This window comes from Tyto alba, unplaced genomic scaffold (genome assembly GCF_018691265.1).
Source record: "Tyto alba isolate M040663 unplaced genomic scaffold, T.alba_DEE_v4.0 Super-Scaffold_6, whole genome shotgun sequence".
Lineage (NCBI taxonomy): Eukaryota > Metazoa > Chordata > Aves > Strigiformes > Tytonidae > Tyto > Tyto alba.
The window spans coordinates 20927190-20951146 of NW_024881327.1; the positions used below are offsets into that span (position 1 = coordinate 20927190).

Consider the following 23957-nt stretch of genomic DNA (forward strand, 5'->3'; position numbering starts at 1 on the left):
GCTGCTAGACCAAACTGAGGTCCTCTAGCTGGTCTGCCCTTTGCTTCTACCCTATGTTTTGGCACTTCATTTGACTGGTGTGTGTTACCCCAGCATGATCCTGGCACTGTGTGAAGAAAGGTGCACGCTGATAACCACACCTCTGCCTTTATCTACTGCTGCACAGTTGAGCTTTCCACTGTGGGTGGTGGTGGGGGTTTTAGGGGTGCTATTGCCTTTAGGTTGTTCTGGGGCTGTAGACAACCTGCAGAGGGGAACTAGATGCGAAGCTGGAAGTCAGAGCTGATATGGCTAATATGGACTGGTTCATCTCTAATGATTAATGTGTTACAGAGTAAAAAATGAGTAATCTGTCCCTATTGGTTTTGTGACATTTACAGATTCTTTTATTTTGTCTGTTTCCATGTACCCTTTTAACACTTAGTGGTTTAATACCTGGGATACTGCTCTGCTTTGTAGAACATCAGAATAGAGAGAAAATAATTCCTGTGTTTTCCAAGTTAAATTAGTGGTTTCCTTCAACCTGCTGAATTCCTTATATTGTGATAAACCTAGGTTTTACCATTTTTCTGAGGATCTTTGTGCTGGGTTTGTGTGTGTGGCAGGGGGTTCTAGTAGTGGAGGAGGTGGCCACCTGTGAGAAGCCTCTTGAACCTCCCCTGGCTCCAAGCTGAACCCGCCTCTGGCCAAGGCCAAGCCAATTAGTGGTGGTGGCTGCACCTCTGCAATAACATTTTTAAGAAGGGGAACCTGGAAGAAGGAGGTGGAGTTGTGAGGAGGAGTTGCAAGGAGGACACCTATGCAAACACTGAGATCAGTGGAAGAAAAGAGGAGGAAGCAGGGGAGGTGTGCCAGTGCAGAGACCCCCTTTCAGCCCATGATGAGACAGCAGGGCCAATTTCTGCCATCCATAGAGGTCCATGGTGCATCAGATGCTGACCTGCAGCCCATGAAGGACCCCACACCAGAGCAGGTGCCTGTTTTTAAGATGTGGTAATGATTTGCACTGTCCTACTCTGTCTGTTAGGTGGTGTTGTTGTTAGTATCTGAATTAAATTGATGCTCTTTTTCTTCCCTTAAGGAGTCTGTCTTTTGCCTGTGGCCATAATGGGTGAGTTATCTCTCCCTGTCCTTACCTCGATTCCTGAGCCTTTTGCTTTGTTTCCTCCTTCCCATTCCTGAGGGCTAAGGGGTGAGTGAGCGCCGTTGCATGGTGCTCAGTTGACCTCTGGGCTCAAACCATGACAGTCTTATAAAAAGAAAGGTTTAACTGCTTAGTTTACAGAAATGAAATCACAGACCTTGAGAAATAGTTCATAGTAATTGCTATCTTTCTTTGGCCATTAAGAAAGCAAAAGTCATGTAACAATTATTATATGGTTACATTCTTCAGCCTTCATTTTCAAAGACAGGTTTCATTGCTAGATAATGACAAAATTTAAGTTTACAGGCCTGATTGTAAAAAGCCTGATTGCAAAAAGCCTGATTGTAAAAACAACTGGGTTGTTGTGGTTTAAACCCAGCTGGCAGCCAAACACCATGCAGCCACTTGCACATCCTCCCCCACCCCGGGGAATGGGGGAAGGAATTGGATTGGTAAAAGTAAGGAGACTCATAGGTTGAGATAAAAACAATTTAATAATTGAAATAAAATTAAAATAATAATTATAATAATAGTAATAATAGAAATTACAAATGAGTAATGCACAATGTAATTGCTCACCACCTGCCAACTGATGTCCAGCCCATTTCCAGCTAGAGATCCCAGAGAAACCAAGATCCCAAAGCCACAATCCCAGAAGCAAGAGAGAGCCCTCCCCCTTTTCAGCCAACCTGATTCTATACACTGAGCGTGACATTACATGATATGGAATATTTCATGGGCTAATTTGGGTCTGGTGCTCTGGCCGTGCTCCCTCCCAGCTCCTTGTATACTTGTGCACGGGCAGGACACAGGGAGTTGGAAACTCCTCGATCTCTCAGCAACAACTGAAAACAGCTGTGCATTATCAGCATTCTTCTCATACCAAATCCTATACCGAATCCAAAACACAGCACTATTCTAGCTACTAAAAAGGGGAAAAAATACCTAAATAAAGGAATGTTAGATGGTTTTGTATTCTATGCACTTTCAATTTCTAGCTCTTCTAGTTTATATCATGTAATCTCTTTGGATTTCAGTGAAGCTCAGTAAACTGGTCCCAGATGAGAATTTGTCTCAGCGTATTTTTATAATTTGTCCTATAATAAATGTGTCCTATTATATAATAAACAAGAATCCATTCAGGAACATAGTTTGTAACACATTATTTTCTCTGTACAGAAGTACAACTCTGCTGATTTGAGCAATAGTGCAGCAGTGTAAACAGGGGAGCATTTGTCACGTGAGTAGCAGGTCCACTGAAAGAAAATGCATTTTCCGAAGTGAGCATGCTCATTATGATTCTCTTTGAATAGCATTGCTGCCTTATTTCTTAGCTTAACCAGCAAATCCAATTGATGCCCATATAGATGTAGTTAAAATAATGGTTTTGGAAGGAGTGTGATATCTACATTTGAGAACTGCTGCTTCAAGAAAGTTTTTTGTTTGTCTTGGTTGGGTTTTTTTTGTTTTTTTTTTTTTTTTTTACTAGTTTGCTTATGAAACAGACAGCCATTACCAAAATATTCCTTGTCCTGAGACAAGTTTCTAAAATAGACGTAGTGTACTGTAGAAATGAAATCTTACAGAAGTTTCTGATAAATGGGTATGACTACATGTTGTATGACCTTGGTGAATTTTGTGATAAATCTACCCTGTTTTTTCTGTGGATTTGAACTGTATCCCTTATTTTTCCAAAAGTGTAGGGTTGGATTTTTTATGTTTTTGTTTTGGTTTGGTTTGGGTTTTTTGTTTTGTTTCATTTTTTTAATAAGACAGTAATGAATTAGAATAACATTGCCCAATATCTGAGCTGGAAAGCCCAGATGAGAAGTGAAAAGTGAAGAAATTAAAAGTTCTTGGAGAAAAGTTCTAATCCTTTTGTGCCACTGTGTGAAATGCACACACCCAAAAAAGCAGGGGCAGGTGAGAAATAATTATTTTAATTGATTACTAATGCAGGCTGAGCAACACAAAATCTTCTAAGTTCAGTTTGCTTTATTTATAAATATTCAGATACATGATAGGTTTTGTTATTGCTTTCAGGATTATGAAAATTCTGTAATTTGAAGTAAAGGTGATAATTTTTCCAGAGGTGTAAAAGATTATAATAATTTTATAGGTGAGAAAAGAGAGACCAAGTGACATACCTGTGGTTACACAGAAAGGCTTCAGTGATGTTGGCTGGAGATGGTGTGCTATGCTTTCCCAGAGCCGTACTCCCATGACACCTCTACACCCCGTGGCTGATGGAAAATTTCTTCTGAGTTGAAGGTCAGAGCTGTACAGACATCTTAGTCTCAAAACACTTTGTGTTACAGGAATAAACTATCAATGTGTTTTGCAGTAAAGCCTTCCAGCACTCTCCCTTGTCACTGTTACACACTTAAAACAGAAGAAAGCACATAAAAATGAAAGCTGCTGTACTGAAAACATTTGAGTCCCCTCCTACAAGCTTGTTGGGGCAAAGCAAATCGATACACAGGAGAATATGAAGACTTTCTCTGAGACAGTTATTCCCCTCTAAGGAGGAGTTGGGAGATCTTGCTGACCCATAAGTCACAGAGAAGTCATTTCAATCATCAGGATGCTCAAAAGGGTCACAGGTGGGTGAAGTGTTTTGATTTAGGTATTTTTTGAGTAGAGCATATGTATTTGTCTTTCCAGCATATTCAGTCTGAAAGAAAAGGGGACAAAGAGTGGAGAGGAGACAAGAGTTGTCCCTTTGGCAGTTTCACTGTGAAATGAAACACCTTTTATTTTTTAAGATTTTTTGTTTGTTTGCTTGTTTGAAATGTATTTTGCTTTGGTTACACATGTTAAAAAGAATTGTAGAAATCAAGCCAAGTGATTCAGATCACTTGTTGTTGTGTTTACATTTCATATATTGGCAGAGGATTGTTTTTTTTTCTGGTTTCTGGCAAACTGAAGATGCTCTTAGTTGCATCTGACAACAAAATAGAAGTGTGGAAGGGGCCACAGTAAAACTACTTGGAAGACATAGACAGAATAATTTCTGCGGAGTATTAAAAAGGAGAAATAAAAATTTGAACTGGTGTTAAAGAAAACAGAGCACAGAATACATAGTTGAAGAGTATAGCTGTCTCTATTTGCCAAGGGAATGCCTCAAGAAAATGGTGTAACAGTAAGAAAGCAGAGGAGACAATTCTATCTTCAGTTACAGGAGTTTCATAATGGTGCTGTTTACTTGGGTCTGAGTCACTAGTCTTACTGATTTCATGTGGATTTCCCCACCTACCCCAGCTCAGGATTTACTCTGGAGGTGAATTTCATTCCCTATTTATGTAGGTTCTGGTGCTCGTAACAGATACTCTGGCTGTTCTGAACCAGGGATTCACCTTTTATTTTAAAATGTCATCAAGAGGCAGATGCTCAGATGGTGTAAAACCTGGACATCGATTTCAGTGTGGTCTAGATGATGTATGCTCTGAAATTGTGGCCCAAGGTCAGTAACAATATTGACAGAAAGAGTACCCGATCAAAGTAAATATAAAAGATAAGTTAGCACTGCACTGCAGGCACAGTAATATTTAACACAAACTGTTGACTTATTTTTTTCCCTTTTTTTTTTTTTTTTTTAGTAGAGCATAAGCCTTATCCATTCATCCAGACCTACTGTGTGTTCAGGTATGTAATCATTGCAACTGATATTTAGTGAAAGTTGTTCATAGCAACAAGAATGTGTATGTTGATTTATTTATGGATTGTGTCATGTGGTTAATTTATTTGATTCTTTCACAGCTTAAGTTGTAGCACGTGGAAAAAAAAAAAAAAAAGAGAAATGGTTTAAAATTCATGTAACATATACCAGAAGCAGTAAATGCGAGTCATTTGTTTGCTAGGTTGATAATAGTATCCACTTAACTACCAGGACAGAGTCAGTATTAATAATAATGCTTTGATGGAATATTGCTCCCAGTCTTATCAATAATAAATATTCTGCTGTAAAATGAAACAGAAATTCTCTAAGTGCTTGTAAGCTTTATTGTTTCTTGCAATCATAATTAAAGGAAAAACTTTCTTTTGTCGCTTTTATGCTACTTCATATATGCCATAACTGCGTATAACAGCTGTAATTTCTAATTCTAAATGTCATTTTGAATTAATGGTGTAACAGTACAAGTGTAAATCAGTGATATGCCTTGTGGTACTTTATAAAACTAATTATACATCCTTTATAAAACATATCCTAAAGAATGATTTTGTGTTTTTTAGGATGATTTGGATTTATCAGACTTTTAATTTCATTTTCTTACTTGCTTCCGTTTACAGTGGTAAGTGAATATGTAATTCCTAAGAGAGGCACGCTGAGTAATGCAACTCTTCTAGAAGGGGAGACGATTAGTAGCTTCGGTCTGGTCCTCAGAGACCTGACTTGATTCTGCTGGGTTACGTTTCGTTAAGTTTGGGTAACTCACGTAACCCTGTTGCCTGAGATGGAACTTCCTAACGGGGCTCCACTGACATTGTCCTGCCCCCCCCCCCCCCCCCCCCCGCCACGCTGTCACCTTGCCCAGCGCACACAGGACCATGCTACGGGCAGTTTTCTCTATTGGACTGAGGCAACATCCAGCTCGTAACTGTGAAATCGGGGCTGTGGTCAGTGCCTCACACCCACCAGCGAGGTTAGCGGCCTTAGCAGCGGCTCGGGAAGGGAGGGAGCCCTTTGGGGTCGGTGCGGGGTGCAGGAGGTGCAGTGGCTCCCCGTGCTTCTCGGCTGGCTTTGCTCTAACCTAGTTCCCCCCGGCACGAGTTAGAGCTCTCAAGTTTGCCGTGAGGCTCGCTCGGGCAGTGCCAGGGCAGGCTGGCTGCCTCTCCCCGGCCCCAGAGGAGCCTCAGCCCCTTCCCCGAGCTCTGCCCAGCAGCCTCGCTGGGGGACGGCAGCTGAGCTGCAGAGCCAACATCCTTTTTTTTTATTTATTTTTTTTAATAAGTAAACCCTGCCAACCTTCAGTCTCATTCGCGCATTGCCTTTGAGTGAAGTTACTAATTCAAAAAGTGGCTGTGTAACACCTACGTATCATCATGCTTGAAAGATGATTACAATAAGTGTGAGTAACTCCAGAACCAATTGTTTTACTGTAAATTATTTTCTAGAATTCTCTTGATACGTTGGAAAATTAGTGATTGTGTATGTTTTTCAGTGTTAGTCTGTGTTAATGATTCACCTTGTTCAGCTAGCCAAAGTCAAATTACACTGCATTTCCCTGAAGCTGCCTGTGCTGATAAATTATAACTAAGTCCTCAGACAGGTTTATATTCGGTAATGTATTAACTCTTTTCTCAGAGGACAATTAGGTAACTGAGATTTTTAGCAAAATCAGTTTGATAAATGTAGTATTATTTAAGGATATCTTTTACATTAATTGAAATATCAACAAAACTAATATGTCGTAACATTTCCAAGGCCTGGAAACATATTTTTATTAAATTAATAATTTAATAAAATATTCAGAACTGGCATAGTTTTGCAGCATAAATAATTTTTTTGTCTGTGTTAATTTACACTAGAAGAAGGTAAGTAAGATCCAAAATGTCTGATACAACAAATAATTGCAATATTATTTTCTTTTGTCTTTAGAATTTGCTTAGTGTGTTCTAAGAAATAGAAAATGCTTTTCTGTTCATGACAAAGCTGGGCAAACTACTGAGAATAATAAATATAAATTTTTAGAAAAAGATCTTGAAAGTATATATACAAGTATTAACAAGAATTTAATCTTTAGGAGATATTGACATATCTTGCACATATATCTAATAATTCTTTACTGTTTCCTTTTTTTTCGAGTAAATTATGTATTTCACCCATGGGCAAGAAACATAGAATTACCTAAGTATAGTATATAATCACATTAACAAATAAAATTGGCTTGTAATATTTTAAAACTGTAAAATCCAACATGATTAGTTCAATTTGTTTTGATTTTAAATAGCTTTTGATACAGTATGATTGCTCTACAGTAATAGACTAAGCTGCTAGGTAAAATGTTTTCAGTTGGGGTCCCTCCCATTCTGTAAAAATACAGTATTTTTTCTTTATCTTTTAGCTAAGAAAAATCACTGTTTTTTAGATACGGGAATAAAAATCAGCATATTTGCTACCCCTTTGGAGGGAAAAAGACAAGAAGAGAGTGGGCTCCTCTGTGAAGCCAGTCCTCTTGTAAGCTTTAACACTGAGATCTTACAAATGCCTTCATTTTGAAAGATGGGAACAGGTTGCTGCTTAGGTATCTTCATTGCACAGCTCTGCAGCAGGAATGTGTTTCATTACAGAGTCCAATGTGGGATTGATGATGATTCCTGCAGACACAGGTTGATAGTTGAGCTCATTTTTCTTTGGGACAGTTCCTGAGACACTACCTCTGTAGCTGTATTTTCTTCATTGTGAAGCAAGTCAGAGGGAGTTCAGGGTGGAGTATGAGGGAGCAGAAGGTTTATAAAATGCTGGGAGCCATTGATGCTATGCACGGTGGCACCACCTGTGTCTCTGGCCTCAGAGCATCCCTAAAGAAAATAGGACAGTCTTCATATACACCTTTATAACTTTTTGGTCTCTGCACTTCCTTCTTCTGGTTTCCCTCTTAATGGAGCTCCGTCCTGGTCTCAGAAGAGGCATCTGCTCCTGAGATCTGACATGAGAAGGTCCTTCCCTCTCTGCCGTGCAGATTCTACCTTGTGGCCCATCCTGCTGCTCAGGCTTCTGCCTCGGCTCAAGCTGCCCGGCTCCAGCACTGGGTACGAGGCAGGGAATGATGGGGGGACACCCCAGAGAGTTTTATTTCTGCTGGAGAGCAAAGATGAGACTCTCAGAGGAACTGTGCTACTCGTCCCCCTCACCCACTTCTCCTGCCGAAGGGCTGTCTTGAAAGCGTAGTCAATGGTAAAGAGGAGCGGTGGCTTCACCTTCTCCTGGTGAACTGTGCATGCTCCCATCTCTAATAACTTTCACATTTTGTTATTCTGTGTCAGAGTGTGTGACTCAGATCTATGAAAATACATACTTCCAAGGAGGAGACCTCGCTACGGTTTTTACACCGAGTGCCAATTACTGCCAAGTAGTGTGTACTTACCATCCTACCTGTCTGCTCTTCACCTATTTGCCAGAGGCATGGACTAAAGATCCTGCAAAAAGGTAAAATGTTCATGTTCATGTGTCTTTTCCTGGTCTCCTGTGATAATTTTAGTAACTTGGTAACCTTTTAACAGAACACAGGCACAGGGGGAAAGCTACAAGGTTGCCATGGAAAGCAATGTCATGTATCTTTAAAACTGGTGATCTAAAAGAGTATTTGCTTAAATTCAAAAGACGGACTTTGTCAATGTCCAATCTTTTGGACTTGCATACCAATCCTTTTGAGGAAACAGAACTGATTGTGTACTGTCTTCTCTGTGCCACATATTTATTGTTGAGGGACAATGTCAGCAATTTCACATCTTCAGTGGTCCCTTCTACTGTCCCCCTGCCTTTCTCTTAAGCAGATTTTTCTCACAGTTAAGAACTTCAATAGCCAGAGAGGACGAGGTTGTCCTCCCTCTCTATGCCCAGTACATTTCTGTCCTTGAAATCCTGGTCTCTGCTTCTCACTTTAATGAGACCTCTTGGAGCTCCCACATACACTGAGTAATCTCATCTGTCACCAGTGCCAACAAAGCAGATGCAGCTCTACCCTATCTTTCTCCAAATTGCACTTCTTAACTAAATTTTAATGTTGAGGGATATTGGACAGCCGGCATTATGCCTGAGAAATAATTATGAAAGTCTGTGCTGTACTGCAAAAGCTGTGAATTGCTGCATTTTAAAACACAGGTTTTCGTGCTACTTAAAAGACAGTGATACAGAAATGCTGCCGAAAGTGCATATGGAAGGAGCTATCTCTGGACATTCTTTAAAACAGTGTAACATCCAAATTAGTGGTAAGATTATTCACATATATGCATTTTATGTTCTGTATCATGTAGCAGATATTAGAAAATTAGCATTTCAAAACCAGGAACAGAATCAGGGAAGCAGTCAAGCAGTGATTTGTATGTTCTTTGTCAGGTTTCCTTCAAACACAGATTACAAAATCTTCTACTGGTTTCACCCTTCAGCCCCAACTATCCACCACAGAGGGTCCCCCAGGTGAGGTAACAGGGAAATCATGCTCCTGCAGCCACTATCTAATTTGCTAGAGGCAGATGAGAGCTCCTGCTTTAACTGGGAGCTCCAGTTCTAAAGATTAATTCACTACTACAATTCCATTCCAGCAAGCTGCTGGTAGGGTGTGTATGACCCTACTTTGTAACTTTGTAGAACAGATGCCCAGAAAAGCGAAGTACATGGTCACAAAGTAATGTTGCTACCTTCATGATTCTGTGTAATAATTTACTATCAGCTCCATCCTTTAGTGTATGTGTGCTGTGCACAGTCTTAGTGCCAGCATGCCATACCTGCGAGATACCAGTGGGCATATTTAAAGCCTATCAAATGTGTTGTTTTACATGTTTTAAAATTGTACCATCATAATGATGTCATTAAGAGGAGATCAGCTTTAAGCGTAGCATGGTACTGCAGAAAAACAGAATAAGCAAGAATATATTCACTTCCTGACTTTGAGGCCAAATAGTGTCTTATGAATGTCAGGCTGATTCTTTAGTTTCATTGGTATAACACCTCAGTATGCCAGGCTAAATGAGTCTTTATGCAAGTTCTCTACTGCAGCTAATGACAAACCAGTTGTGCTTGCTTCTGCTTGCCACTTCCCTTTCAGGGCAGCCAGGACTTCTAAAGGTCCTTTCCTCCCAACATCCTGTAGCACTTACATTTCTGAGTAGCTTTGTCCCAGCAAAATAGATTTCAGTGGGATGTTATCCTTTATTCTATATGTACTAACTGATATCACTGGAGTTACTCTAGAATCAGACTAATGTCACTAACGTGAAAACCTATCCATATATGTTTTAAAAACCTCACCAGTGGTTGTCTGACTTGTGTTCTGTGAAGAGACCTCACTGACCATGAGGCAAAACCTGCATCCTGCCTGGGGGAAAAGCTGTTTCAAACTCCACAGCCCCAGTCCTCCCTCTGTGGAACGTAAATTAAATCTTCTGACTCAAATGGGAGATGTCTGTTCCTTATGAGGACAGAATTTGTCTTTTAAACTGCTCTATGAATTTGGAATCGGGAAAGTATGTTTTAGTATTAATCCTGAGTTCTTGCTTTGATTAATGTCATCATGGTCTCAGTCATAGTAGCTAGAGCTCCTCTCTTGTGTAGGCAGAGGCACTGTCAAAGTCTGTCGTCTTTTTCCTCTGCCATGCAGTAGTATACCTACATTTCTGATTTTGTTACTAGAAGTATACGTGAAGTATGATGTAACTGAAGTGAGCATGGGATGTGGAACCTGGATTATGGGGACTGGGGTATATGAACTGCTATTGTTTGGGCAGTTTGGGGTGTTGGTTGGGGAAAAGAACAGAAGCATGTTTTCAGAACTCGGTCTCTCTTTTTTTACAGCTTGCAACCCAGATGTCCACAGAGGACTGGATATGGAAGGGAAAATTTATGATGTTACTATGGCTGACAGCTATCAACAGTGTCAAAAAAGATGTACCAATGACAACCATTGTCAGTTTTTTACATATGCCTCAGAAACATTTCACAATGCAAGTTTTTGGTAAACACAGGTTTGATCCCTTTCCTTGGACAGTGCTGTGCTTTAGTAGAGCAAGTCTCAGAGCACTCTAAGGTGTGAGAATTTATTCAAGGATATGATTTTTTCTTGACTTGTTATCCTTGCCATGTTTATACAGATTTACAGATAAGAAATTGTCTGTAGTAAAATATCTTTAATTTGTCCAATAGCAAGAAGGGCAAACTTGATTACCATAGCACTGAAAATAATAAAAACTCTCTAGAGATATTGAAATGCAAATTATTTTGGTAGGTGTGCAGCATTATTGCTCTGTTAAATCTTGCTCTGCTTACTGCTCTGAAAATAACATCAGCAGAGCAGCCAGAGAAATTATTTCTTTTTTATCAGGCCTATTTTTAAGATGTTAATCTGCTCAAATTTACAAGTTAAACATCGTTCAGCTGGCTCTGTTCCTCATTTGATGATTGTTATGGAGACTGGGGATTGGTCTGGCCTATGGCCAGAACATGCATCATGGTAGGAATTATGGGGCCAGAAGGATGGTGTAGACCAAGGAACATGGCCTGTTTTCTTACCACTTTCTTTATTCTTTGTCACTCAGTAGAAAATGCTTCTTGAAATATACCAGTGTAGGAACTCCAACCAGCATAAAGGTGCTTGATGAGGTTGTGTCTGGATTCTCTTTAAGGCCATGCCAGCTTTCTGAAACAGGTAACTATTTAAAATCTCTGATTCAGTTTAGTTTTAAGGGTTATGGATGATGAGCTGCAGTCTATCTCTGACATGTATAAATGTTTCTGTAGTAAGATGTTCCCAGTATTTCTATAACTCATTGGGTAGTGCCAACTTGGCTGCTCTACTTTCTCAACAGCTGAAGTTCTCTGCTGCCACCAGGTCCTGTGTTTTGGTTCATTTCATTGTTTTTACTGTCTTTACAGCTTGATAGTTTCAAGAAACATTCTCCATGCTGGTGGTTCCTTTTTTCCTCTTTTTGTTGTTGCACTGGGATTTTAACTAGGACTTCAAGTATATCTTTGCAGAAGGCAACTCATTCTTCTCTTTCTAAAGATGCTAGTACTTGTAACTTCTGTATCAATATTCTCGTTGTGTGAGTTATCCTGCCAAGCCTCTGTTATGTTATTTTGGTCATGTTAAAGGGCAGACAGTACATTACTCCTGCTTATTCTGCCTATTTTTCAAATAACATTTAATGAAGTGTTAAGAGGATCACCCCACTATTTTTCTTCTGGTCTTCCCATGATCCTCTTAGATATACCCCTTTTCTTTATTTTAGGCTTTGCCTAGACTACCATGATTTATTCCTAACTGTGGATTTGTACACTGATCTCCACTGTTCCTAGTTAAAGTATTCCCTATTAGATTAGCAAATCTAAATTCTAACATTTAATTTATCCTCCTTTCTATAAGAACTTTATCCCTGTTCAATAGTCCTCTCCATGAGTTTACACACTCAGAAATGTTCTTGAGTGTATAATAGTGTGTCCTGGGTTGAGAAATGTAAGAAATAGTTTTTGGTTAAAATGTGGTGTTATCTTTCCACCTTATTAGTCACAAGTGAAGGAAAATGTGAATAGGGATAGAAATTAATAATCTTTAAACCTTAATATGCTGATGTCAATAAAATCTTTGGAATTTTGATATTTTGTTCTTGTTTTATACAGATTGTCAAATGGACATTTTTGAAGATCAAGAATTTTCAGGAATAAACATTACAAGTTTTTTCACTCCTGATATCTCTGTCTGCCAAACTATTTGTACATATTTTCCAAAGTGCTTATTCTTTACATTCTTTACCAGGGAATGGCAAATAGAATCCCAAAGGTGAATATGACAACTAACTTTAATTCTCTGAGTAGATCTTTTTTTTTTTTTTTTAAAAAAACACACAGTCTTTTTTTAACTACTGTTTCTTGTACTCATGGAAATTTTTGTTAAAAAAGTTATTTTCTGTAAAGCACAGACTTTTATGTTTTGTATTCATAAGTTTATAATTTCCTGCGGGTGTTTCATCTGTTCTCCAGTGTGATCAGGGGTTTTGTATTGCAATTGAGTATTTGGTGTTAATCTGAAGTTATATACATCAAAGAGACAGTGATCCTCCAGATTGCTGTAATGATTTCAAGCTTAATTTTATGAAATTATCAAAAGAGTCATCTGGCTTCCTAGCAGTATTAAGTTATTTACTTGAAAATATTTTTGTTAAAATTGTCAGGTTTAAAAATGTTTCTGTTGAGCATCCTTTTTTCATACATAGTAGTAAGAATAGTTAAAAATCTACATTCCACACAAAACGGAAGAATAAAGTGTCAAAGGAATGTCAGACACAAGCAAAGCTGAGATGGCATATATCATCTAAAGTCACCTCTTCTATGTATGTATAAATACAACCTTTAGTAGTACAGTCATATGCCATTTCACAAAACTACAAAAGCTCCCTCAATTTAGTGTGAACTAGTGAATTTAGTGAATGAATTTTCATATGAAATACAGATAGAGACTTGGGAGAAAAAACACATTTAAGAATGAACCTTCCCTTATGAGTTTCTAAACACTGATTTTTAGAATGTGAGAACAGATTTAGTTAGAGCAAAAAAATGTTTTATTTTAGAAATCTTTGCCTTCTGAAGACATCAACAAGTGGGATACCAGAGGCACTTACATCACGAGAAAATGCTGTATCAGGCTTTGGTCTCCTAAATTGCAGAAGATCTTTTCCTGGTAAGCAATAAATTACAATAAAAATACTAACTTTGAATTAATCAAATTAATAGGCTTTCTGATGCTTTGAATGCACTCATTCTTACAGCCTGCAATTCTCGCACTTATATGCACATGAATTTTTTGGGAGATGAGCTCAATGTCACTTACACTAAAGGACACAGAGCCTGTCAGCAGGTTTGCACAGATGTGATCCGCTGCCAATTTTTTACCTACTTTCCCCTCCAAGATTCATGCAATGAGGAAAGGTGAGATATATTTTTTAAAATGTTCAAAGATTGCTGACATAATCATTCCACAGACTCGGTGAGGGGATAATATATGTGTTCTGCTTAAAAAAACCCCATAAAAACTGAATCTTTGCATTAATTCATTGACAGAAAGTGTGAGTGTCACCTAAGAATGTCCTCGAATGGATCTCCAGTAGAAATAGTACATGGGCCAGGAAGGATCTCTGGATACTCACTAAGATTATGCAAAAAAAAAAGCCAGTACTGGTAAGTAAAACTTCTTTCATGTAAAAGAGACAATGCTTAATGGATTTCAGTACAGGAAGACAAAACCTCTTTTTTTTTTTTAATTTGGTTTCTTTGAATTGGCTGCATTGTCCCAGTGGGATGCCTTATGAAGTCTGAAAAAGTGAGGTTGGTCAGGTCTACACATTGTAAATGCCAACAGCAGCACTGTGAACTTGGTTTTCATAGGCTTTGTGATCATAAATCATAAAGGGATTAGAATGTATTTTGTATCACCTTCCTTACAGTAGATTGGTCCCTATTTAGGGATCAGCAGCAGTGTTATCTTCATTTTTTATTGGTGAGTGCCAGTTTTAAACTATTTCTATAGTATGTATGCAGCATTCTGCAAGAACTATTAGGATCGTTGGAGGGACAGACTCTTCCCCTGGTGAATGGCCGTGGCAAGTCAGCTTGCACGTGAAGTTGTCTCGTCAGAGACACCTCTGCGGGGGCTCTATCATCAGCAACCAGTGGATTCTTACAGCTGCTCACTGTGTCATGAGGTGAGGCCTAAATATAAATGTACAAATAAAACAAAAAAAAAAATTCATCCAGTGTGTGAGATAAGTTGAGATCTACCTTTCAGAAGAATAAAAGTGAGGGCTGGAATAAAATAAATTGTTCTAATGTAACCAAAAGGTGAACTTCTAAGGTAGACTATTCACATCCTTAATGTAACTGGAACTCCATACTCCGTCCCTTTGTAATATAGGAAAGTACTACTGATGCTAAATTATTTTAATGCATCTAGGAGATGAAATTCTAAAGCAGATACCAGATACCTACAGAAACTTAGACATTCTCATGCAGTATAAGAGTTTTCTTACTGTATCATCTATCAAGGAAAATCTGCTGCTATATTCCATTTCATGAACTTCAAGTTGCTTATCTCAGAGATTTCTCTCTGTCACTTAAGAAACGGTACTAATCTGATAGCTTCAGCAAAGGGTGCTCAGCAAATTGACTTATTTGACCAGGACACAAAGTAAATCTCTGTGGGTGTTCAATTAGGCTGCTTCTAGTACCTGAGCTGTTACCTATCTCTGCATTATGTGTAACATCCAGATCCTAGTTGTCCTAACTGCCCTGGTTTTCCTTTAATAGTCTTTTGTTGTTGTTGGGGTTTTTTGTTTGTTTGTTTGGTTGTTTTTTTTTAATAGAGTTTTCAGCTGTAAGAAAAAAATGTAAAGCAGGCAATACCTATCACATTGTTAATTTGCACTGACACATATAGTCTGTATTGTTAATAAAATTACCATCAGATTTGGGTCATGAAATTACTTGTATTGTGAAGAGCTGATTTAGTTGTTATATGGGTGATTCATTTCCTTTGTTAGATTGTCATCACCTTTAAAGCAGATTATCCTGTCACTTACAGAGTGAAAAGTGTGAGGCTCTAATGCAGTCTGATGGGAGAAAAAGGACAGGAAAGAGATAAAATGCTTCAAAGAAGAGGATTTTGACCCAGCAACATAGTCCAAAATTAGCCATTTTTACTCACACAGTGTAGTACGTTACTCATTATTCTTTTTGCAAGGAATAGTATTGTCAATATTTTGCCTTCAGTGGCAAACTTTAATAAAGTGGTTTAACTCCCTAAAAACCCTACATAAAAAGTATCTTTCTCTACCTGCTATCCAGTGTAGAAGTTACCAGTATTATAAAAGGCAAAGGGAGAAAATATCCTTGCAGAATAAAAATAAAATATAGACTTAGTTAATTGAAAATTATTAAGCCTAACTGATATTTATGAATTCATATATAAAATCTTTAAATTTTTTTGAAAGTTTTTTTAAAGACAAGTGTTTCATCTTCTTCATTGCATGTACCAAAACTTCTAGGTTGCCTTAATGGTAGAATATCACAATGAAATATCTCTTAAACTTACTCAAAGTAAAGTTGAAATTGTAAAGATTAACTGGAACTTTTCCCATAGGTCTATGATATACTTTCTAATCAATATTTATATGACTAGTGTCATTTTCCTAACAAATAAGTTTCAGGATAGACTACTTGAATTTATATTCCCAACCTTATTTTCATTAAAATTAAAAAAAAAAAAAAAAAAAAAAAAAAAAAATAAAAAAGAGAGAGAGAGAAAGAAAAAGAGTAAATAAAGGCAAAAGGGGAAGGAGGATGAAGAAGGATCACAATAATGAGAATCTGAACATAAAGGAGAAAGAAAACAGGTGTGGGGGTGAAAATATGAAAAGGGAGAGTAACAGAAAGAAGAAGTGGAGAAGATGGACAAAATGAACCTTTTTTTTGTTTTGAAAGTGTGAAAAAAAGATGGAAAGACAGACCTCAGTGCTACACTGTACACTCAATAGTAATGGCAGATGTTGGCATCTGCACACAAACTCTAAATCAGTGCAAATCTTTTGCCACAGACTGACTGTTTGTCTTTTTCCCTCAGTCTTGAGAATCCCAACATTTGGCGTGTTTATGCTGGTATTTTAAAACAATCAGAAATAAATGAGGATACACCCTTCTTCAAAGTGGAAGAGATTATTGTTCACCCTCAGTATAAATACGCACAGACTGGATATGACATTGCTTTAATGAAACTTGATAAGCCTATGAATTTTACTGGTATGTAGTGTATTTCAGAGGAATTCTGAAAATGTGCAGGATGGCACAGGGCTGGCATTGGTATGGCAGTGCATGACACCTGGGCTGGCTTCCATTAATATGCATTTATTGGGATTTGAAGAGAATCTCATTATGTTGGCTTTGAAAAGAAAATGGGTGGCTTTTATTTATGTGACTGGAACTATATGTAGTGTACATAGAGACAAAGCATAACATGGAGGCTATCATCAGGGGTTGTGTAGGTGCCCACAAAACCTTAATGCTGAAGTTGTCTCTGCTGGTCAAACTAATATTTTTGATTGTATTTTAGATCTTCAACTACCTATTTGCCTGCCATCGAAAGAAGACGCTAATATATTTTATACTGACTGTTGGGTAATTGGATGGGGTTACAGGAAAGAAAAAGGTACAGATAAATATTTAAACAGTAAGTTCTTGTATTTGCAAAATTCATGTAGTTAAAAAAAACATTCCCTCCTCCATTTTTTTTTTTTTTTCCTTTAATGAAAATCCCCTTCTTTTCTAAAAGAAAAATCTACTGTGTTCTTGGCTACCATTATTGCTATCTGGCCAGCACTGTAATATAATTGTTAATTAGAATCTACTTCTATTAAGACATCATAATACATATATGAAAGATGTATGAAATTATCATTAAATAACTTCATGCTTTGACATAAATATTCAATTTTATAAATTGTTTGATCCAATAATTTGAAATATATAACAGCAACCTTAAGTATATCCTGTACAGCCCTCAAATACTTTTCCGTAGTTTCTAGCTTAATCTACTGGCAAAACCCAGTATATATCTGGAATGCATATTCCTTTTCATGCTCCCAGCAGAAAAAACCCAGACTTATCACTGAACTGTGAGGTTTTGAATTACAATCTGCATATAACCCATGCCTTTTTTTTTTTTTTATGTGATTGTATTCCTATGACTTTAAAAATCAAAGATTGAAGTATGTTGCTTTTATGATTCTGAAGGTTGATTATAAACAATGTCAATTACTTTTGTGTTTTGATAGTAGATGGGATCTGAAATTCTCTGATTTTATATAGAGGTAGGCCATATGGCTGTTAATTATCAAAGTCTGTTTTTACATGTATTTATTTATATATTTTAGTGTATAATATTTGTGTGTTTATATATATATATACACACACCTATTTAAACAGTGTCCTTTCCTTTATACACCTTTCTATTTGAAGGTTAGAGTTCAATGTGAAATCTTAACAGATTTACGCAGACACTTTATAGGCTAATTTCTTCTGTTAAGTTCTAAGAAAAGGCTGCTCTCAAATACTCTTATTTATTCTATGTGCAAATTTCTCCATCCTGTAGACTACTAGGGCATAGAGCAGCACAGATTTGGCAACTGGAAGATCTGAAACCATTGTATTACATTATTAAGAAATAATTGTTCATAACACAAAGCAATGCTCTTAATGAGAGGACAGGTTCCAAGGGCCAATGTCCTGTGCTCATATGAGGATCCATTGCAGACCACAAGGGAGTTTTGAAGCTTACCCAGTCATGAGACATAAAATGACATTATAAAAACATTCAAATTAGCAGGCAATTCACATTGTTTACTAACACAGAAAAAGGAAAATCAGTGTCATGAACATCTAATAACACTCTAAAAGCAGTGGTCTCCAACTTCGTAATATCACTGTATAGGAATTTCTAGTGTTTAATTTTAACTTTTATTTTTCTAGAACCAAACATTTCTCTGTTCATACCACCTATTACATAGGTCGTGTAGAAGATATCCTTCAGAAGGCTACTGTTCCCCTTATGTCAAAAGAGGAATGCCAGGCAAGGTATCGGAAACGCAGAATAGGTGACAAAGTGATCTGTGCTGGCTATGATGAAGGTGGAAGGGATGCTTGTAAGGTAATGAGAAGAAGTAGTATATAGTCGTATGTTCCAACCATTTGTTTAAATATATAATTGAATGCTGTAATTATTTTTTAATTGCCATTAGAAAAATAGTTATCAACAGAGTTGGTGATTAATTTCTCACTTTTGCATGTCAAAAGCACTGAAAACTGAGGTATATACAACACATTTCTTATGTGACATTGAAATCCTTAGGGATAGATTCCATGGATAAGAAACTCTGAGTGTATGTCTGTGTGTATATATATATATAGATATATCTATATATATATCTATATATATCATCCATTTAGGGTACAAGCCAGTATTCCTTCAGAGTATCAGAAATCCACAGAGAGCAAGTGTAGTGTCTCAAAGCATTTCTCCAATAAAAGCAGATTTACTATGTGTTGTTTTTATTTCTTGGCATGAAATACAGTACGTGAAAGCTTATATTAAATCACCCACTGTGCACAAACCAGAAAGGAGTGTGCTAGCAATGTATTAAAATGCATGGCAAATGGAAGAGTAAAGACAACCTGAGCAGACTGGTGTGTTTATTATTAGAATTGAAAATGTCACAACAGCATGAGTTCAGTGAGCCAAATTCTCTGCTCGAGTGTAAACTCATGCACGCACATTAATCTAAATATTCTGAGTTAATTTATGCAAAAAGAAAATAGTCTGTTTAGTGAGATTAAATTCTCTAGCAAATACAATATTTTCACTTGAAACATTTAACAGTTAACATTTTTATGTTAAAATTTTACTATAATTGGTATTGAGTAATTAGGAATAAAAATGCTTGGAGATGGGAAGTAATTTTTTCCTCTATGCCAATTAAGCTTTCTGTATCTGATACAGTGTACCAGAACATGGAGATGCTGTTTTATAAAACTAACGCACTTGTTATTGTCTCAACAACTCATGACAGCTACACTAAAGAACCTTATGTTCAGGAAGATCAGTCAGGAATAGGAAAAGAAGAGAGAGATGTGTTTTGTCCAAGGGAGGACAGTGTCACTCAAACAAGATAAATTGTGAAGAGAAATGAGGTTTGCATACGAAAACTGAGGTCATAAGAGAAAACATTGGCAAATTTACTATTTTTTTCACTTGCACATGTCATCTTCCTTGGGTTTTAAATAATGTGTCTGTAGATAAATTAAAACAAAACAGACCAAAATACAGTAGTTTTGAACCTTAATAGGAAGTGGAAAGTATTTGCAATGACTGGAAAGTATTTAGAAGTCAGTTTACTAGAAAAACAGAAAACCAGCTTCAATGCTCTGTTAATTAACCAAAGAAAAAAGCAATTGAAATCTAAGCAGTTATGCTGATGTTAACGCTGAATGATGCTAATTTTCATCAAGGCTTTCTTTGAGAGAGAAATACTGACAAGAGCTCTTCCTTGCTTGCTCTGTCTTTCTCCTGTGACACAGGGAGATTCAGGAGGGCCGCTGTCATGCAGGCACGAGGAGGTGTGGTATCTGGTGGGCATCACCAGCTGGGGCGAAGGCTGCGCTCGCCCCAGGCAGCCGGGTGTCTACACAAAAGTTGCTGAGTATTCAGACTGGATTCTAGAAAAAACTACATAGCATGAGAGTTACCTACTGGCTCCAAGTGATGTCATGGAATAATAACGCTAGGAGCAATGCGATGAAGTGTATTAGCGTTTTTTAAATGGTCTTTCTTGCTAGTCTGGAATGTAAAAGACTTGATTAAAAAGGTAGATCAGTGGAAATTAATGAACTTTTCCATTACTAAATGAAAAACAGTAATAAAAATAAAATCTGTGGTCACTGATATGGCAGAAAAAAAAAAGATGATGTCTGAACCATTGATTTCTTTCTGTCCTTGCTAGCATAAAATGGGACTGGATGACGTTGCAGGGCATGTATGGACCTGGGAGCTGGAAACTGCTTCTGAATTCTGAGGTTTTGGACACAGGAACAGATATTTCCCTCCCTTGTCCAAAATAGGTTGAAATGGGCCAACCAGTTGCAAACTTATTAAAGGGCTTGGGGAAGGGAAGGTGAGGCAGGAAGAATCCTACACAGTTATACAAACCCTTTTTTCTTAGGGAATTAGCCAAAAAAGTGGGAATACTAATTGAGAAAACAAAACTAGAGGCCTTGGAAAGCTCTTCAGTAACAATTTTGCAAGTATGGTAACAGCACTGTCTTTCACTTATGTTATTCTAATTTCTGTGGAAAGATTTGTGATAAGAATGATAATGTGGGTCTACTTCCCTTGAAACAGAATATCCAGAAAGTCGATAAAAGAATCATCCCCTTAAGACGAATGCCATATGATGTCTCTATGGCACAATATATTTTAATTTTCCAAATACCTAGCTCTCACAGAACGAAGAAACAGCTTTCTCCTTTTCCTTTTTCTCATTTTTTTCATAGAATCATAGAATGGTTTGGGTTGGAAGTGACCTTAAAGATCATCTTATTCCAACCCCCCTGCCATGGGCGGGGACACCTTCCACCAGACCAGGTTGCTCCCAGCCCCGTCCAACCTGGCCTTGAACCCTTCCAGGGAGGGGGCAGCCACAGCTGCTCTGGGCAACCTGTGCCAGTGCCTCACCACCCTCACAGTAAAGAATTTCTTCCTTATATCCAATCTAAATCTATCCTCTTTCAGTTTAAAGCCATTACCCCTTGTCTTGTCCCTACAATCCCTGATAAAGAGTCCCTCTCCATCTTTCCTGTATGCCTCTTTTAAGTACTGGAAAGCTGCTATAAAGTCTCATCAGAGCCTTCTCTTCTCTAGGCTGAACAATCCCAACTCTCTCAGCCTGTCCTCATAAGGGAGGTGCTCCAGCCCCCGATCATCTTCACGGCCTCCTTTGGACCTGCTCGAGCAGGTCCATGCCCTTCTTATGTTGGGGGCCCCAGATCTGGACACAGCACTGCAGGTGGGGTCTCAAAAGAGTGGAGCAGAGAGGGAGAATCACTTCCTTTGACCTGCTGGATATACTTCTCTTGATACAGCCCAGGATGTGATTGGCTTTTTGGGTTGTGAACTCACATTGTTGGCTCATAGTGAGTTTTCCATTCACTAATACTCCCAAGTCCTTCTCCACAGGGCTTCTCTCAATCCACTCATTGTCCAGCCTGTATCTGTGCATGGGATTGCCTTGACCCATGTGCAGGACTTTGTACTTGGTCTTGTGGAACGTCTTGAGATTTGCACAGGTCTGCCTCTTAAGCCTGTCCAGGTCCCCCTGGATGGCATCCCTTCCCTCCAGCGCGTTGAGCAGTCACCTTCCCTGGGCCCTAGCATAGTTTCCAGGAGAATCCACTCCATGATCTTGCTGAGCAGAGGTGAGACTGACTGGCCTGTAGTTCCCTGGGTCTTCTTTTTTTCCGTTTTTAAAAACAGGGGTTATGTTTCCCCTTTTCCAGTCACCAGGAACTTTACCAGACTGCCACAACTTCTCAAATGTGATGGATAGTGGCTTAGCTACTTCATCTGCCAGTTCCCTCAGGATCTACAGATGCATCTCATCAGGTCCCATGGACTTGTACACCTTCAGGTTCCTTAGATGGTCTCAAACCTGATCTTCTCCTACAGTGGGCAGATCTGCATTCTCCTAGTCCTTGTCTTTGCTTTCTGTGTCTTGGGTGATGTGGCTGGAACACTTGCCAGCAAAGACTGAGGGGAAAAAAGTCATTGAGTACCTCAGCCTTCTCCATGTTGTGGATAACCAGGTCTCCTGTTTCATTCTGGAGAGGGCACACATTTTTCCTAGTCTTTCTTTTTTCACTGACACACTTATAGAAGCTTTTCTTGTTGCCCTTGACATCCCTGGCCAGATTTAATTCTGCCAGGGTTTTGGCCTTCATATCCTAATCCATGGCTCCTCAGACAGTTTCTCAGTATTCCTCCCAGGCTACCTGTCCTTGCTTCCACCCTCTGTAGGCTTCCTTTTTGTCTTTGAGCTTGTCCAGGATCTCCTTGTTCAGCCATGCAGGCCTCCTGGAGTTCTTACCTGACTTCTTCTTTGTTGGGATGCGTCACTCCTGAGCTTGGAGGAGGTGATCCTTGAATATTAACCAGATTTCTTGGGCCCCTCTTCCCTCCAGGGCTTTATCCCATGCTATTCTACCAAGCAGATCCCTGAAGAGGCCAAATTCTGCTTCCTGAAGTCCAGGGTAGTGAGTTTGCTGTATGCTCTCCTTGCTGCCCTAAGGATCTTGAGCTCCACCATTTCATGGTCACTGCAGCCAAGGCTGCCCTTGAGCTTTACACTCCCCACCAGCCCCTCCTTCTTGATGAGAACAAGGTCCAGCATAGCACCTCTCCTTGTTGGCTCCTCTGTCACTTGGAGGAGGAAGTTATCATCAATACATTATGGGAACCTCCTGGATTGCTTATGGTCTGTTGTGTTGTCCATCCAATAGATAGCGGGGTGGTTGAATTGCTCCATGAGGACCAGGGCTTGTGAACGTGAGGCTGTCCCTATCTGTCCATAGAGGACCTCATCCGCTTGGTCTTCCTGGTTGGGTGGCTTGTAGCAGGCATCCACTATACTGTCTCCTGTCCCTGACTTCCCTTTAATTGTGACCCTTAAGCTCTCAGATGGCTCCTCATCCTTTCTCCTTATTTTGTATCAGGTAGCAAATATGTTTCGTGGCCAAAATTAACATTCATGTGAGGAACAGCAGTCAAAAATTTATTACTTTCCCACAGTAGGAGTCAACATTTCACACTAAGTCAGAAAGAAAGGTGCAGGACTTAGCATTGTCTTTGCCAAACTTTGTGAGCTTGTTTCCTAATCATCTACATTACCTTAATTGCTGAAAATGTGTTCTAGAATGCTACTCATAATTGTCACACACCCACACTGGGTATGTTGTGGAGGTGAGGTAAACAGCAGGAGTGGCTTTACAAGTAATTGAGGTTGTGAAAACTACAAATTAAACGTGTCAAATTTACAAGAGTATCAAGCTACTGAAAATGACTTCTGTGTTTAATTTTTTGATACTTTATTTACAAATATCACTGAGATAAAATGTAATTCCACAGGCACAAGCTTACAAACAGTTGTATCTGTGTCTAAAAGTCCAAAGACCCCCTGTGGTCAGATTGCTTCTCAGGGTTGCCGTTCTAAGCTGACTGCAGTGAACACACCTGAAATTCCAACTCTGTATTCAAAGGCTGGGAGTTTGGTTTTGGTTGTTTTTAAAGAATCAAAATTCAAAGAAAGGATGAAAACAGTCCAAATGTAATAGGAGAGAGGGAATGGTGTTGCTGCAGGCACATCTTAGGAAAGGACTCTGCCTTCCCTTCACCCTGTGGAGGATTCCCTGGGCCAGGAACTTGCATTGCTGGGGGGGATGGTGCTGAAGGTCTCCTGCTTTGGGAATCCCTGTGCTGGCTGTGTGTGTTCAGAGAGTCTACAGGCAAAG

The 23957-nt window shown here is 38.7% G+C and overlaps 1 protein-coding gene across 1 annotated transcript; it reads left to right on the top strand.

Moving 5' to 3' along the window:
- The first annotated feature begins 5378 nt into the window (after nt 1-5378).
- LOC104364370 (coagulation factor XI-like) lies at nt 5379-20132 on the top strand. The gene is made up of 14 exons (XM_042808076.1): nt 5379-5436; nt 8132-8294; nt 8970-9076; nt 10659-10818; nt 11399-11508; nt 12480-12639; nt 13427-13536; nt 13625-13784; nt 13917-14023; nt 14383-14557; nt 16471-16646; nt 16957-17052; nt 18410-18549; nt 19977-20132. The coding sequence occupies exons 1-14, from the start codon at nt 5379-5381 to the stop codon at nt 20130-20132; spliced, it is 1878 nt and encodes a 625-aa protein (XP_042664010.1).
- The last annotated feature ends 3825 nt before the right edge of the window (nt 20133-23957 follow it).